Source organism: Acanthaster planci, linkage group LG21, assembly GCF_054643075.1.
Source record: "Acanthaster planci isolate LZ-2023a linkage group LG21, COTS_SCS, whole genome shotgun sequence".
NCBI classification, from domain to species: domain Eukaryota; kingdom Metazoa; phylum Echinodermata; class Asteroidea; order Valvatida; family Acanthasteridae; genus Acanthaster; species Acanthaster planci.
In genome coordinates this window covers 6,631,072-6,649,321 of record NC_141797.1, presented here as the reverse complement: position 1 = coordinate 6,649,321, position 18,250 = coordinate 6,631,072, and the positions used below count along the sequence as shown (strand labels likewise).

Genomic DNA, 18,250 nt, shown 5'->3' with positions numbered 1-18,250 from the left:
AGCTGCTGAGGCGTGGGACGGCCCATTTCTCCTCGAGTCGTACATGTATATCATTTTATATCCAACATTGCAACCTGACGCTGAATCGGTTATTATGTTAATAATGACATCTCTAATTGCTGACAGAGGTTAATATACAAGGCAACCATCTTCCAGGTCAGTGATGTTATTCTGTTGGAATACACATGAGTAGACCTTAAACACTGACCTGGAAGATGGCTGCTGTGCATAACTTCTTTTCGCTCGAGCATTCAACTAAATACCGCTTCAATTATCTAAGAACCCTAAACCTCTAGGTCAGAAGTTAGGAAACTTGGATCAAGGAGGGATGGCATAGGTGAAGTCGTATTCACTTCGATTGGTACACGATGAAAGCTAGCATATCTAACTCTGTTTTCCCCTCTGTTGTGACTTTGGGTTCTTTTACGCAGTCATCTAATGATTTGGGTAACCTCCTTGGTAATGCTGCACGGCTCTCCCAGCCCAGAGCGGACTTGGAATATGATGGAGTCCGGTTATGCATGAACTTCATCAAGTGCCAATTGTGTCATTTTGCTTTATAGACCAATGCGTCAAATGCACAACCAAGCAGTATTTTAAAATAGTAAGGGACATTGGCGGCGCACTCACCAACTACATCGGCTTATTTCAGAGTTGATACGAACTACATAACTGCATCATTCAGCATGCAAGTTTGTGCACTTTAATGTGTCACACGTTATTATGCAGTGTGAAGTTTACGTGGAGAACCCAGATGGAACTGGTTATAACAGGCAAGAACGTGTGTGTCAGAAATGCACCACAGAATTACATGTTAATGTTCACGAGAGTGAACTTCACTCCGTTTCAACAACCCATTATCACATTGCCCTATTTAGTCAAGCCTATCTGGTGAGTGCTTTAAAAGCAGGGGTCAATGGGTCGACCTCAACTAAGACTTGCCAAGGTCGCTCACTACCTAATACTAATTCTGCATCCATTAATGGCATTCCTGGTTGTCCATTATTTTCAGTAGAATCAAGTTAGTTCCTATCATTTGGGAACTTTATGGTTGCATATTGTTCACCTTAATATCAGAGAAATAGGGCGCTTTAAATTGTTCCCTTAATCTGTGGGAAATTACATCGCAGCCATAGGTGCAAATACTTTTCCGTAAAAATGAACAGCGAAGTTGAACTTCCAAACAGCCCACTCTTTGGACTGTTATACACTCGGCGGAGATGATTCACACCTTAAATACTTGGCCCTTACATGGCATATGCCTGCCGTTTTGAGAGTTACCTTGCAAGTAAAGACGCTCTTTATCAGTATGAAATGTGAAATTTCAATTCAGTGTCATTAGTGGAGTTTTGATGTTCTGATACAGTGAAGGTCATGGTCAGCCTCCAACATACGTTAACCTGTGTAAATTGATTTCGTCTAAAAACTATAGATTTTTGGCTTGCCTGTCTATCATAAAAACGCTTCTTGGGCAAGAGCGGTATGTCTGATTTTTACAAAACTTGTGTTTAGATGGCAAACGATGTTTCTGAAAAAAAAGCACCTAAATACTCGGCTTAATAAAAAAGAAGAAAATGAACCGCAGCGAGATTGGACTAAACGCTGAGTAGGTTAATTGTGTCCCCAGCTCTTTTAGACTGCAGTGTTTCCACGGTTCCTTTACTTTGTCTTTCAAATTTGTACTTAGTTCACCGTACATTCATCGGCGTATATTGTATTTTGCGGAAGTTCTGCTTTTGCGCAGTTCTCAAACGATTCTCAAAATTCATTTCGTGACCTACAGCTTCTGGCCTGCCTACAGCTTCTGGTGTGATATTAGGCACCGCTGCTGCCGGGTGAACCTTATATCGACCGGATGCATGTCTATATTACAGGCTTATATTTGTGTCTGACAACGAGCGTCGCTAGACCATTTTGAATGAGGGGAGGGTGTGCCACACGAAATTTGCCGACGGACTGTCACGCAAAACGAGTGTACTGTATCCTCCTTCCTTTCATCTTCACTCCCCGTTCTTCTTCTTTTTTTCTTTTTCTTCTCTTTCTTTCTTCTTCTTTTTATTTGCAGACAGACCGTGATTTTGCAGACAAAAGTAACCAATGGGAAGGTGTGACACCCCCCACGAGGCCGGGGGGCGGCGTATAGGTCACCATTGAATTGTTAGCCGATAACAGAGTGTATGATTTATAATGACACATGAGCAGATTACATCCCCAGTAATGCAGTGAAGCTAGGAACCCTGCTTTCAAATTTTCAGTTGCCATTCCATCCTGGTAAGTGCGTTTTATCTTGAAGAAAACGTTTCCTGGCAAGTAGTATCCATTAATTGAACTCGAGGACTTTCTTTTGTGGTCCACATAGCTGACTGCAACTACAAACCGGAAATTAACCTCATTACCTTGCAAAATAAATTGCCTTGTTCATTCATCAGCGGTGTTGACATGAAATATAGGAATCGTGTGGGTTGGTAAACTGGTATACCGTTCAACGATTCCATTGGCGAACTGTGCTGTTAATTTTTTTTTTCTTGGAGGGGCAATAACCAGCCTGGATATGGCTCTTCGACGCAGTCGATGGAAGATGAACACCAATAAATAGCGAGATATAGACGGAAAGATTTTCTGATTTAATTCCTTTATTACAGGTTTTCCTGGCCAATTCCGACAAAACATTCTTTTTACTTCTCAAAACATTCTTTAACTTTTCATCAGTAATTGATCCACCTTTCCCTTAGTTTTGCACTTTTGTCGTACATGCACAAGTCATCATTGTTGTTTAGCAAATTTCCTTAATGGACAAGCACGACGTTACAGACATTAACTTCTACTCTTCCTAACTCTATCCACTTTGTGGTTCCACTTTGTGTAGAGTCATCAAAGCCCATTTATCAGACTATTCTATTTCTAATTTTCTGGGTTAATTCACACGTGATATAGCTTAATGAGTAGCTATTCCATCTACAGTCGCTGTCCATGACCATATTTCTCACTGCGATCACTCTTGCAAGGAATCAACCGGAGGTTTTTTTTTGTCCCATGTACGAAAGTTTTGTCCAAAATTAATGTGTGATAAATCCAAAGACCTTCAACGAATGGGAATTAAAGTTTTAATTTGAATAACCCTATTCTCAGAAAGACTATTTAAGTAACGGAACCAGCTGTCTTTGTTGTTTGGCTTCTTTGAAATAACTTTAGTTGGTCTTTCGTGTTCGTATGAACTTTTTTATGAACATTGCCAGGAAACCTTGTAGACAATCAAACTGCTCATTTTCATGTGAAAATTAAGCTGTGTAATATAACTGGTATGGTTACCTGTTGGCGGTCTTGTCTGTATTTAGGTACCAGTTTAGCTACAAACTTGTACCCAACGTCGAGATAAAATATATATCGCATGGAAATATGACTTTCACCAACCCATGGGAAAGATCTAGAGGGGTACATAACTTGAGTGCCACAGCAAACTTGAATTTTCTGGCTGATGTACATGCAAGTTTGTGGCAAATTGCATGATCGATGTTCGACCAATTAAACTTTACAATCCGACACCTTGGCAAAAATAAATAAAAAATCTAGTGGTAGGGACGTTAATGCCTCATTTTACTATTTCCATAGTGAGAAGTTCTCAGTTTGCACTAAGAATTTTTAGGTAGGAATTGGATTTCTTCTTCAAACAAACGCTCAGGAGCATTCTTTTCAGTACAGACAACATGGAGTAATACTTTAAGGAAATGAAATTGATCATTTCCCAGCCGTCGCTGCATAGAATCATAATTTAGGAAGAGTGTGTCTCTCCCAGTTACTATTAGAAGCCAAGATGAAAATAACGTAACTGGGGACGAAAATGCTGAGAAAATACTTTTTACCCATTTTGGCGACTTTTGTTCAATTTAACAGTTTGATTCCGCATGTATTTACAGAGAGTTTATTGAAGTGAAAGAATGTTAGCCTAACCTAAGACACTAAATAGCCTTTACAGCAGCTTTATAATGCTGAGTTATATCAAGGAAAGGTGGCAAGGTCCTTTACTCTTTTTGTATCTGTGAGTTGCATATTTTGCCTTCAAATTGGCTAATCCTATAATAAAATCTCTGGATTCCTCTTTGGTCTGCGATGGTATACTGCCATACAGTATCGACACATGATGTCTGATATTGGAGTTACAGTGTAATGCCCGTTTCCTGAAATGATACTGGCTCGATCGTGGTGCGAAAAAGATGTCACAGAAGACCATTCAGCAGTTGGATGAAGACAGCAAGGCAACAGCCGTCGTGTACAACCACTCAAATGCAAAACTCTTCACCAGGAAGAGCAAAGTGAGGAAGCGAAGAAAAGAAGGATTCCTGTCGGCGTTTCCATGCAGAAAGAACGAACCTTCACCATCTTTAACCACAATGAAGCCCAAACGTAAACCTGTATCAAAAAGGTGAGAAAGAAAGCAGAGAAGGTACATAGATTATACAGATAACAAACATGTTGTAAGTCTGTGTCCTTAAAATAGCTATGACGTCGTGCTTTACGGCTCTTCAATCTTGAAAATCGTCTTACGCTGCAGTCCTTTGTCTTATACCCTTTTCCCCTTCTATCCCACCCCTCCCCAAAAAACAACCGAACAAAAAAAGTGAAATGTGTCCTTAGTGTGGAATCGGCTTGGTACCATACTGGCTGTGCAAGATAGAACCTACTCGAGTGTAAATTCCTCACCCTCTGTTGATTGATTTCACTGCAGCATCACATCCAACACAAAACAGAAGCTGCAGGTCTGTGTCCGGACTCACCTCCCCCAGGGACCTAAGACACTCTGTTTCCACCTAAATCTGGAGACAACCATCTCATCCTTAAAAAGGTTGATATACAGAAAAATCGGTGTCCAGCCTCAACGTCAACGCTTGAACATCCGACGAAACGTTCAGGTAATGACAAAGTTAAACGCAAGATTTGTGTTCAGTGAAGCTTAAAACATTCATGCCCGAACAAAGGGACAATGCAAATCTGGTAATTCGTGGAGTGAGGTTGGTGGGTGTTAGTGTAACGCAAGTGAAATGACGATGTTTTGCTTCCAAAGCAAAGTGCCAGCTATCAATCTTTAAGTGACATCGATCTTTAAGTGGACATGTGATCTGATGACAAGGGAGAACTTGGTTACAAACCATTTGCGAAGTGGAACTCCACGTGAAGCAGGAGAACCTGCTGGAATCTTCCACATCTAGCTTCATCAAACGACTAATGCTACCCTTCTAACTATGGATTAAATAAACGAAGCTAAGCCCTGTACTGGAACTAAATAGTTTCAATTTAAACATACCCTTGACTGGTTGCATTTCCAGCTGTGTGAGTTGCTTACACTTCGGGAAAATGGTGTTGGGGATGATGAAATCTCACTGTCAGTTGATGAACTCACTGAAGATGGACCAAAAGGTAAATGCTTTAGTTGGGATGGTTAGCTTTGAACCGAAGGAGGATTAGGATGAAGTCTACACTTTCCATGTATCTGTAACAGTAGACTTTGGCAATCGACTAAGACTATGTAAAGTGTCGTTGTGTAGGCCCAGATGATGATTTGAAAGAATCCTCACTCTCATTCCCATGTACTTAAATCGCTACGTAGTTGCATTCTCATATCGCTGCGTGCTGTTCCTAATATTCTTTTCCAGAATAGTTTCATAAGGAGCTTGTCCATATGTCAACACAAATCGAAACATGTTGAAAGCCTAAGACAATTCATCTCGGTGCGCTAATTTTACCAATCCTAAGCTTGTCATTTGAAGAGCAGCTAAATCACTACGAAGGTTGGAGTGTGAAACAATTATGTGTCATAAAAATACTATGACTGACAAATCTCGAAACGGAGGAAGAGTTCGCTCTGGATTTTTGTTCCTCGAATATGGGATCATCATAAAAGAGTCTTCAGGAACACTTGAGAAAAGACGCAAATGAAGTTGGAGAAATTCATATAGCCAACGAAACCACATCTATAGTGAGCCACCATATGCCATGCAAATCTAAGCAAAGCATCTCAGAGCTTGAAGCAAGCACTGACTGCCGTTTGAATAAATTATCTAGCCCAGAACGTACTAAGTTCACAGTGAATGAAATATTCAATATCTATTTTATTTTGTAGGTCAAGTCAAAGTTTTACTGTGTCAGGTTTACAGGATCAGATTTAGGGAAATAAACGTGTGTCTTCAAAAGGTTTTCAGATTTAATTCAATCAAATACGAAATGTTCTCATTAAGCATTTTCTTATTTCAACAGAAACTTGTCAATTCCCAGACGAAGTGAAAAGGCCCCAGCCAGGGCAACAAGACGAAACCAAAGCAGACGAACTAAACAAGCAAAAAGGAGAAACAATATCCGAGGTGCAGACTCAGATCGACGAACCAGCTCGTGGCAGCGAGGGACCTCGGGTTCCTCGGTAAAATAAACTTAACTCTATTCATCATGAACACACCAAATCGGTTTTCCAGCGAATGAATTACTATTACATGGTTTCGATTAAATCCCTGCACATTAAGCGTTTTCCAATAATTCTTCGTAGATTACTTCAGTTATCTTCCTGTTGATACAATTATGCTAAGATCAAGGTCCATATCCGAAAAATCTTTTTGACAGTTACAGACATGTCAAACAGAAGTTGCAGATCTTCATCCTGAATCCCCTCCTTCGTGGACCAAGGACACTTTGTTTCCATTTGGAACCGGAAACACCCATCTCATTCTTGAAGGAGTCCATACACAGGAAGATTGGTGTCCATCCCAAACATCAACGTCTGCTTATTCGTAGGAATGCCCGTAGCTTTCAGGTATATACATCACACCTTCTACCGTGATCAAATGGGGTTATTTAGAATTCAGGAAGACAGTTTTTACTCATTTTTTCCATTGGGTGTGTCTTGAAACCGTGAAAGAGATGTACAGTACTAAGGAGAAGATTCGTTAGAGTTTTTAGGAATTAGATTTGCTCAGTTGATGAAAACTGCAATTTAACCATCCTTAAAGGCCCCTTCCCCCGAAGTAACTCGCTTTTAAGCGTGTGTTTCCGCCTCCTGTGTATGTTTTCGTATGTTTTCCAGCTCCTTGACTTACTTACACTGAACGACTGCGGAGTTCAGCAGGACGAGAATATTTCAGTCTGTCTGCCAACTGATGGCCTACTAGGAGGAGGACAGAAAGGTTGATAGTTTAGTTATCGTAGACCACCCAATCCCTGCCCCCTACACAACCCCCACCCATCCAACCCAACCCGACCCGATTCAACTTGACCTACTTCCACGCAAAGTGACTCAAATCCTCTTGACTCTCGTGGCAATAATGACATAATGTATACGATTTCCCGTTTATAAAACCAAATTTTGCAAAAATGAAGATGCCAAACATGCAAAAGGGAAAACTCTTTGAATTTTGCCACGTAATGAGAAATGTGCAACGGGAAGCAACTTATACATGCAAACAAAAGGGCCAAAAAGGCTATCCTTGACTTTTTCAACCAATACCAGCAGCCCAGTATCGAGGCTTCTAGATTACATATGATCTGAATTCTAGTGACTAATGCATAGGCCTGCGTCATCAATGGGAAGATATCCAACGGTTCCAGTCAGAATGCAATGTACAATTTTTAGGTAGGTCATACCTTTTTATCGCGACAATATTAGATTTTTCCCCAAAATAGCGCATCAGACGTGCTACACAGAAGGCTTTAATTAGGCAAATCTTGAAAACTTGAATTTCTCGTATAAGAGCTAGTGACCTGGCAGGTCTCTGTGTGTCAGTAAAATTTGATGCCCTGTCTTAGTCATTTACGCATCTTTGTCATTTCTCGTATCAATCCGGATATTTAGAGGCCATTTGTAACGCAAGACGACCGCCATAGACATATTACAAGGAGGCGATTATTTTACATTGGTTTACTGCATGGTTTATCTTGGAAATACAGGCTTAGTCCTGGGAATTAAAATGTAAGACTATCTCTGTCACAATTGTAACTAAAGTTGTCGTATGCATTAGCCAACCAAACATGAGTTCGGTCAAAATCAACATTCCTATGTTACAAGAGGCGAAAATACAAGCGGCTACTTTGGAAAACACGGGATACCCGCTATGCTCCAAGGGAAATAAAAACATTGGTTTTACGATTGGAAACACCACACTTCTAAAAGAAACTGCACGGGCTTGTAAAGTCTCAGAAAACCTGTACGAGATTACCGTAGCCTATCTGACTGCATTGATAGCCAACAACTCGTAATCATAATTTTCCCATCGCAATACCCCTTTCCAGCCTATCCGTCTCCCACGATCGAACCAGCAACTGTTGCCATTTTGTTCTGGTCAGTCTCACTGGCTGCGATAGTAGTATGGATACTTTGGAGAAAACAAAGGTGAGTCGTTGCATCTGTCTATCATATTCACTTTCTATGTTTTATTCTTTGATACACTGTGTTTTTGATATTTAAAGTTTCATATTTCGAAGTCTGGAATTTTAGTTTTCGGCCTCTTAGAATTCAAATATGGTTTCAAAATACATTTTCTCCTGCCTCCAAAAGTTTACCCATAATTACAATTCAAAAACATCAATCAACTGATGGATCGAATGATCAGGTCACCTTTTTTGCTCTGGATAGCTTGTTTTCCAAGGGCAGATCCAGGATTTTCAAAATGCGGGGGGCGTGATCCAGGATTTCTAAAAGGTGGAGGGGATGTAAACTTAAGTAGCAATGGTACAATGCACTAGAGCGCGTAGAGCGAAGCCCCTACAACATGGAGTCCGGGGCCCGCTTTACGGATTCTAGGATTGGATGCGGTTGTAGGCACTCTTTAGTGCAATTTTAGGGGGTGTGGCCCCTCTGTTTTTCTTCTCCCTCCCCTTTTTCTTCTTTTTGTTTTGTCACTTGGAGGAATGAAAAAGGGGACCTGCACCCCCCCGCACCTGCTCATGCTGGTGGGTGTGTGCAGGACTTACTGTAAGTATTAAAAAACTTCTAGTAATTTTGTTGGTTAGAATTGTTTCTTCTTGGTGTGTTGTCCTCATTCAGGAAAACGTCTACCCGTGAACTAAATGACAAGGTTCCCCTATCTACCACAACCGGAGAAGGCAAGTGCACTGTTAACAGTCTTTTTTCCCGATCAGTGACATTGAGCCAAACGACAGTTGAAAGATTTCAGTGTGCAATTACATAGTACAATTTCCGTTTATAAATTTGTTTACAATTCCTGCATTTGAGCCTCAACGTGTTGAATGTGTCATCGGAGCGCTCGCTCGTGCGTGCATAGTTTCGTGAGGTTAGAGGTCGTTCCATTTTTGTTGTCTTGTCCGTAGAGCCCCTTTGTGTCTCCAATGATATGTCGCATTGTGTATCTTTAGGCCTCCCTAGGCATCCAGAGGAGCAGGCTTACGATGAAGATGTCTGAGCAGGTTCATTAAAAAATTACCAAGTGACCCCTGGAACTCCTCAGTCTCTTAATTAATGGTTCTAGGCATGCTTTTTATACGGATCAAATCTTGATTTCCACAAACTTTACCAGTGTCTGATCAAATCCTACGGATGTATTTACCCAAGTTACCATTGCACTGAATATCGTTTAAGCAGATGCAGGTAGAGTTGTTATTAGTGTCGATTTTCTGTTCCTATGCATAAGCCAACTGCTGCTGGTGCTATGTCTATGAATTTTCTGAACTTAAATGGGCAATCCAAATATAGAGTCACTCATGAAATAAAACTAATTTATTTAAATAAATAAAAATGATTTATTTTAAAAATCTGATTTAACCGTCACTTTTAAATGCAGGTAACGTTGGAATTTACTCCTGATCCAAGCCTTGGTCGTTGTGGGCGATTTAGCAAATTTTACCGTACTCATTTCCTTGGCTTAATCAGTATAATCTTTAAAGACGAATTCTGAAGACAGTTCATAACTACACCTTTATTGCACAATAAAGAAGATATATCAGTATTGTGGTGTGAACGGTAAATGCTATTTTGATCCTCAATATTTAGTGAGGATCTTAGTGCTATTTAGTGTTATTTCTCGCACAGATGATGAAAAGGGCACAGGTAACGAGACAGAAATGCAGCAAAACGATTCTGAAGAAGACCCCTCAGTATCGACGGTTTCCGATGGCGATCCAGTCGATGATGGATACGACGGTTCAAAAGAGACTCTCATAACCAAAGGTATCAATTTTCAAATAATCAGCGTTTACGTGATAATGGACAATCTTACATAAGCTCATAGCGGCAAAGGATGGTGAACGGGTGGACCCACTAACTTGGGAGTCAGCATTCCTCTTTTCTCGATTTCATGACTTGTTTACCGTACAAACACCCAAATTCAAGTAATTATCCAAAGCAGAAGTGCATGTGGCAGCACATTCTGGCTTTGTCCTTAAAGTGGTTCCTTAGGTTATGGGGGGGGCTGTTCATAAGAAGAAATCTCAGCACTTCTGCACCAGTACGGCCACGTGCATTTTTCCAAGAATGTGACGAGAATGAAAAAAAAAGCCGTCCACGTGTAGTTGCTGGTTGGATGTCCAGCTGATGCTGTCTTGCACAAAAACTAAATTTCTGATCTTGTTTAGGAACGAGAAAAAGAAAATCCTCTTCTTGAAATCAACCTATTGTTACCTGCCAACAGTATTACAGCAAACTTAAAGTGAACGCATATTCCTTTCTTGCTCCGTTGTAATAAATTGCCCTTTCAAGGAGTCCTTCAGCTAAAATTTCTCGTGAAAGAACAGGATAATTCTTCATAAACTTAATGTTTACGTTAGTCATTCATTGTTTTTGCGCAGGCCAAGTACAAGATCCACTTCTTGGGATAGAAAAGCAGCAAAACGAGCGTGGACAAACCAGCTCAGAAGCAATGGCTTCCGGTGGCGATCCAGCCGAACATGCTGTGGATAGATGTGCAGACGTATTGAAGACGTTGTACATGACAACAGGTAGCTATGCACAGATAATCAAATGGGTTGACGATAAGACGAGGATGGTGACGGCAAAGCTCTCGTCTGAAAAGAGTGGCAAAAGCTTACTAAATTATGGGGAAATTTTCCGCAAGAAAACAGAGGATGGCAATCCATTTGAAGTAGTTTTCCTGACTGGGCGAGATGGCTATGACAGGGACTTTCTGCTGGAAAATATTGCATACGATTGGGCAGCTGGCTCCAGTCCTGTGCTGCAGAAATTTAAGTTTGTTGCAGCTCTGAAAATGGTAGACCTTCACCAAGAGTCTGACTTTGTTGACGCAATTTATGATCAACTGCTGAGCCAACGTACAGATGTCAAGAGAACTGACTTGGTTTTGTTTATCGACGCCAATCCTGACAAGGTCCTTCTTATTCTCCATGGGTTTGACGAATTCCTGACCCAGTACCCTGATGAGACAAAATGTGGCTCCATTATTAAGATCCTCCATCAGACTGCAGCAAGGGGCATACAGGTACTAGTGAGCACTAATCCCTCTAACTTTCGCAGACTCGTGGACCAATCACTAGCCCAAGAGCCATTCCTTCATTTGACGGTGTCAGGGATCACTGAGCAGTATATTGAGGAGTATGTGAGAACATTTCATCCAGAGGAACCTGCTCAGGCTGAGAATCTCGTAGAGCAAATCCGATCATCAGAACTTCTCTCTGGTTTGGCTAAGAACTGGACGATGCTACCCTTGTTGTGTTTAATATCGAGAGACTCGGCACTGCCCGAAACAATGACACGTCTTTTAGACGAAGCACTGAAATACATATTCACGGGACACTCAGACACGTCACAAGGAGAAATATCCCAAGTAGTGATTTCCCTTGGAATGATGGCCCTGTCTGGTCTTACTTCCCAGAAGAACAGGTTTTCATTTGAGGAAAGAGAGTTTGAGAAAGACGTTCTTGACAAGGCGCTACAAGTAGGCCTCCTTACCCGTCAACAGGTCTGGAAGGGACAAGAATCATCAGACGGCAACATTCAGTTCACTCACAAGATCTTTCAAGACTTTTGTGCAGCTAAACGCTGGCAAAGTTTACATGAGAAAGATGAATTGGCATTCCAGAATATCCTGGACGAAATTGAAAATCCCAGTGATTTCGAGCACATGTTTCGATTCTGCTGCGGGGACAATCCGCAGTGTGCAGGATATGTGTTGAATGCGCTGTGGAAAAGCCTTCACAGGCCACCTAATGAATTGGCCATAAGTTGCTATTTCGAGAGTCAGTCGAGTACTTTATTATCAGTACCTTTCATTGAGTCAGTGATAACTGAATACATGTATGTTGACCACAGAAGCAATGACATGCAGGCCGCATTTATGTGGTTTCTAAAACATGTTTCTGAAGATGTCAGCGGACGGGAACACCTTGCACGGGTATACAAATTGTCTGTTTCTTACTTCAACCTCTCAAGGCACTGCCATGTTTTTGCTTCCTGTCTGACTACAATGAAATGCCTCTGTTCCGTAAGATTCCGAAACTGCACGATGTCAGGAAGCGACCTGTGTCATTTTTTGTCAGCTTTATCGTTACCTGGAAGGGCAGGTAACTTGACTGAACTAGAGGTTTCACACAGCCTGAGCTCAGATTGTGACGCAGAAACGTGGACGACTGGGTTGACGTCCATGATTCAACTGCAGTCACTCGTTTTAAGGTCTTGTCACGTAAATGCACCCGATATCTTGCATATTGCAGCAGCAGCGGCTGACATGGCGGACCTCAGCTTCCTCAACCTCTCCGGCAATTTCAAACTTGGCGGCAATGCAGACGTGTGGGTTCCTCAGCTGCAAACCCTGAAAAATCTCCGGAAACTAGACTTGAGTGGATGCAATATAGACATACAAGACATGAAATGCATATCGGCTGGAAAGCTGAAACACGTATCCAATCTTGATCTTTCAGACAACCTGGATTTGGGTGGTCACGTGAAAACGTTGTTGGCTCTTTTAAAGAGCATGTCCCACCTAGAAACACTAAAAATAAGGAATTGTGGTGTGGGAAGCCATGAAATCGTGTACCTTTTGGAAGCAATAAATGGCATGGATAGTCTGATGCATTTCAGGGCTAGCAAGGTGGAGCTGAACAATCGCACGCATCTGAATATTAAGGATTGCTCGTTAACCGCTGAAAGTATGGCAGATATTTTACAGTCATTGAACAATTGGGAGTATTTAGTCAGCTTGACTTTCAGTGCCATTCATGGTCTGAGTGGGTGCGCAGCTGTATGGGCCCCACACTTACGAAAATTTACTCTCCTACGGGAGTTAAAACTCCAAGACTGCTCACTGCGCAGTACGGACGTTGAACACCTTGCTGCAGCAGTGAGTCGATTGCTAAGACTGGCAACGCTCAGTCTGAAAGGAAATCGGTCTCTGGGAGGCGATGCAGAGGCATGGGCTCCCAGTTTGAAACAAATGAAATATGTTCCTTGGCTGAACCTGAGGGACTGCTCACTAACAGAAAAAGATCTGCAACACATTTCTACTTACGGTAAAAGTGTTGACTTCGGATTTCAATATGTTCACCCTACAACAGCTGGGTTGCTTCGGTCTTCTTCAAGTGTCCCCAGCTTCACTGAAGTCCCCTTTCACCAACCAGATGAAAACGAAAAAAATCGTACCGAAACACAAGAAACGCAGGCATTATAAGAAATTGATTCAGAATTAAGAGTCTAGTGTGATTATATGAAGAACGTCGACAAATGCCAAAAAACAGTTGATAGGTTGGCTGCCTGAAAAAAAGTTTAGCCACTCACAGTCCAAAAAGATAAAGACAAATACACGTAGGCCTAGTTCTCCCACTGTACATAGATTTCGAACCAGATTGAAGTAATCCTCGACTGCATGTATTTATAAATGAGGTGTCGCTAGTAAGCCCACACAGATGATTCGTGCACTGTGCCGTGTCATCTGTGGGGCTTTTGGGTCTTTCATTGAGGGGTGACATATATTTCTGAGATTTATTTTTCAGAAAAGTTACCGTCCATTTTTTGTCATCCATGAAAGATCACTCTCCTTCGAAAGAAAATGAAAGTACTCTTCCTAAAATGCTACAGCTTTAAAAGGGCGACACGCTTGAAGGGGTGCATTCGTTTACCCTACAGTCCAGCCCTAAGACGCTTAAGCCGATCCTTGGAGTGGCTCGATCAAATCCAGCTCCACGTCAAGAACCAATTTGGCCCAGGGGAAGTCCTGAGTCCCGCGTATGCCAAACGATTGTTTGGCAAGCACAATGGTTTATCCACTACGAACATAGGGCGAGGGGTCCCCTCGTTTTCGCTGTTTTCTCTTCAATGACGCAATATGCATCCAAAATTCGCATCTTGGAATGAACAGAAAACCCTTTATAGCTTGTTATAGTAGAGCTGTGAAGACAACTGACACTGCGTTCGATTTGAACGCTTCCATATTTAGTTGAACAGATAAAATCAGAGAGAGCATGTTTTACCTAGAGCTGCTCTTTAGGAAAAATATATCTCATCAATAGTGTTACTTACTATGTAACGAATCCAACTTGTAGCCAAATTGTCTGGGGTTAGGCTAATTTTGTGGTTCCCAAAACAGCTAAAATTTGCGCGGCTCGTCAAAAATGTCCAAAGTGGTTCAAATATGTCAGAGAACTATCGAACTAAAATGTTGTACATTGTAGTCCTTAGTAAAATTAGTTAAGCAAACGTTTACAAGATAAAATTCAGCGATAATTCAAACTACCATTTGACATATGACTAGAACTGTATAAAGAATGCATCCAATAAAGGCGTATATACATTTAATAATTTCTACTTTCAGAAAGGAGATTTTGTCATGAATTCCCCAGCACAATTTGCGCCATATATGAGTATGGGAATTACGTAAAATAATGCCAAGATTTACCTTTTTACATTCTCTTTATAGCAGCAGTCCGACATCGTCCCATCGTTATCGATATTTACTAACTACAAACTAAAAGTTTCATACGTCCTGAGGTTTTTTAGGACTTCTGTATGTATATATTAGATTCAACTGAATAAAGGCACCGGTCAAATGCTTGTGGTCCGTGACAGCTCATTTAAACTGCAAACATTTAAACTTTAAATGTATGAATTACTGGTTCAAATGTTCGAAAGATGTGCTTTGTACATGATAATGTGATGGCAATTTTGTCTTTCTGAAACCATTCAATAGACGAACTAATTTAACATTTACGTAGGCTATCTTGCTAAACAATGGTAAATGAAAACACATCACTCAAATTTAGCCCCCAATTCAGTCCTCAACTCTACAAAGGGTAAAGGATCAAGGATCATGATATATAGCAGCAAGTCATCAGTGGTAGATCAAAAGTTAATTTTGTTATTTCGGAGTGATTGTTTTTTCATTACTCCAAATGAAAGGTGTTACATATAGAGTAGTGTTTCTAAAATGTTGACACTTTTAATTTTCTTCAAAATGGCGAAACATGGGGGAATTTGTTCCATCAACGCCTGCTGCATACGCCACTGAAAATCGAACTGTGTCATGGGATGTGTACCCGGGAACAACGCTGAACTAATTGTCCCGGTCTTAGAAGTATATCAAAGTGTGCGTCATTATACTTCATGTTTGTTATCACGGACAAAAAAGTCAGAGTGTGCTATTGTTTTGAATGTTTTGATCACATTTTATCACTATGTTTGTTTAACCTCGGCATGAGCTGACCTTTGATTGGTGGAATTTCTGCTGTCATTTCCACATTTGTGTCGACGTTTAAGTAGGTTTATCAAAAAATTCCATGCATTGAGAAATAAGAAAAATATGGAAATGTGGGTGAAATGGTTCCACATCTCCCGCTTTCCGTGGCTTATTGTTAATGGGTAACTTTGGGGATTAATGTTGATTTGTAACTATGTACATTTTGTACCCGTGAGACGTGGGAAAAATACAAAACTTGATAAACGAGATTTTTAATTGGCTTTATCGCCTGTGTTGATGTATCAGTCATGTATGCCCAAATAAATGATGTAAATCAAAGCATTATATTGGTTTTTGGCCAGGGTGAATCCAAGAAGTAGCTAGTTTTCGGCCGGTAATGATATAAATGATAAATAATTTGAGTTTTCTATGCGAATTTAAACAGAATTACACGGTCAACTTCGTTTTTCTGTATTTCCAATGTCATGGTAATCACAACGAATTTGATTCCCCGTGAGTTATTGACTTCTGTTTGTTTGTTCAATTGATTCCAAATAAAACTGCCTCATTTCAAGGAACCGGACTACTTGTTATCGTACCTTTGTCATGCATACCTTGTAGGAGAGAATATAGCTAACATTCATTGGTGTGTGGGTTTTCCGGAAAATTTAATAGAAAAAAATTGAACGTCAAATTCCAGCTTGCAAGCTTTCCTCACTCTCTGCGTCTGCACCATATGTTGTGGAAAGTTCGTGATTAGTACAAAGACTGAAACGGTTGTCTAGTTCGTATTTTGATAAAAAAGCGCGTGCTTTCAAATCAGGGGTCGATGAATCGACCTCAACCAACACTTGCCAAGGTCACTCGTAAAATATGTAAAATTAAAATTATGACCTAAACAACGCAACGATGATTTTTTTAAGTATAAGTATTGAAGATCAATTCTTTTAGTGATTTGGCAAATGAGACCAAGGTAGTACACTCTTTTAGACCAGTATCGAGTTTATTCCAGTATATAACACCACGTTGAAAGGAACTATTTCTAAAACAGGAAGTTCTTTTTTTGCTCACGTACAGATCGCCTTTCGACGAACTACGTGTTTCACGCGAATGGACAGAAGAAGTTAATTACAACAGATGATTAAAAATCTGAGGGAGCATATTATGTGTGTATTTATACATAAATATACCCAGTTGATGGTAATAGAGATCATTTAGTTTCAGAATGTTAAATTTGGAGAATAGAGGAGTGGTATGATCAAGGTAACCTGCATTATTTACAGTACGAACAGCTTTTTTCTGTAACTTAAAGAGTTTGTTGAAACAATGTAAAGTTGAAGATCCCCGAAAATCGAATAGACTATACTTCAAGTATGAAAGAATAAAGGAGTTGTACAATATTAAAAGAATGTTTTTAGGGACAAATTCTTCAAACGATTCATAACCCCAACATTTTTAGATACTTTACTACATAAGACATCAATGTGGTAATTCCAAGTCAGGTTTTTATCTATACAAAGTCCAAGAAATTTGGTAGTCTTGACTTGATTACAATACCATCAAAACTAAGAGGAACTGTGGCCTGATCTTTATGTTGGCGTGGACAGAAAATAATGTAGCTAGTTTTAAGCAAGTTAATTGATACCTTGTTCGAAATAAGCCATCTACTTATTTTAACAAGTTCAACATTAACATTTTGGATAGCTGTATCCACATTTTGGTGATTATAAATTAAATTAGTATCATCTGCAAATAAACAAAAAGACATGCTATCAGCAGTTCTACGTACATCATTAAATGGATCTAGTACACTACCCTGAGGGTCTCCACAAGTGATGGACTATTCTAATGAATAATGGAAATTATAAGAGACAAACTGTCTTCTGTTTGATACGTAACTTCTGAACCAGTCCAAGGCCAACCCGCGAACACCAAAATGTTCTAATTTATTACCTGGCAACCACGGTTGCCAGGTAATTTGTCTTCTCATTTTGCTTAGGTCCACGCAGCTCTCCCACAGGTCTCAAAATACGTGGATGCTGGATGTGACCTTCAGCTTTTGGTGTGATATAAGGATAAACTCGTACCGAGGCGAATATTATACGGGAGTACCGATCGACTGGATTAAGTCTATGGCTTGTACAGGCCTCTATTATTCGCGATGGTTGTACATGTACATGTTATTATTAAATTCCTAGCTCAGTGCAGATTGTATAATCTCCAGATTGGAACAAATTCCTCGAAAAGAACAAAAACGGGATAAGTGGATTACCTCACCGATGCTGAAGTGACGTTATAGCCCTGCAGCCACTTCTTCCATCTCTGCATCATCCTGGTAAGCACGTTTATCTCAAAGAAAAATGTTTTCTGTAAAGTGAATAAGCCTATCATTGGTTGTTGGAATTGCACAAAGAGATGAACCTAATTCCGACTCTTTAATTTCTGTGTCACTCATTTACGGCGATCTTGAAAAGACGTTTTTGAGGCCCGTAGATGAGTACAGTGGTATTCTCGAGGCCTTCTAGTCGTGAATTATTCGGCAACAGTCTGCTTTTTGAGGGTAAATAAACCAACCTAGAAATTGTTGAGTTCAGTGTGTGGATAGAGATTAACACAAATGTTTGATTTCTTTAAAAATG

The 18,250-nt window shown here is 40.4% G+C and overlaps 1 protein-coding gene across 3 annotated transcripts; it reads left to right on the top strand.

The window, feature by feature from the left end:
- Nucleotides 1-1,925: 1,925 nt before the first annotated feature.
- LOC110990089 (NLR family CARD domain-containing protein 4-like) lies at nt 1,926-17,109 on the top strand. 3 transcript variants are annotated; one of them, XM_087131092.1, is made up of 12 exons: nt 1,926-2,271; nt 4,127-4,420; nt 4,724-4,907; nt 5,322-5,412; nt 6,250-6,409; nt 6,607-6,796; nt 7,067-7,166; nt 8,269-8,368; nt 9,023-9,081; nt 10,025-10,162; nt 10,780-10,929; nt 16,689-17,109. In XM_087131092.1, the coding sequence occupies exons 2-12, from the start codon at nt 4,212-4,214 to the stop codon at nt 16,754-16,756; spliced, it is 1,449 nt and encodes a 482-aa protein (XP_086987218.1). In that variant the 5' UTR covers nt 1,926-2,271; nt 4,127-4,211; the 3' UTR covers nt 16,757-17,109. The 3 variants fall into 3 exon arrangements, with proteins under 3 accessions (XP_086987218.1, XP_086987219.1, XP_086987217.1); XM_087131093.1 differs by lacking the exon at nt 16,689-17,109 and adding an exon at nt 11,462-11,616 and having other exon boundaries at nt 1,927-2,271; XM_087131091.1 differs by lacking the exon at nt 16,689-17,109 and having other exon boundaries at nt 1,927-2,271; nt 10,780-16,194.
- Nucleotides 17,110-18,250: the final 1,141 nt, after the last annotated feature.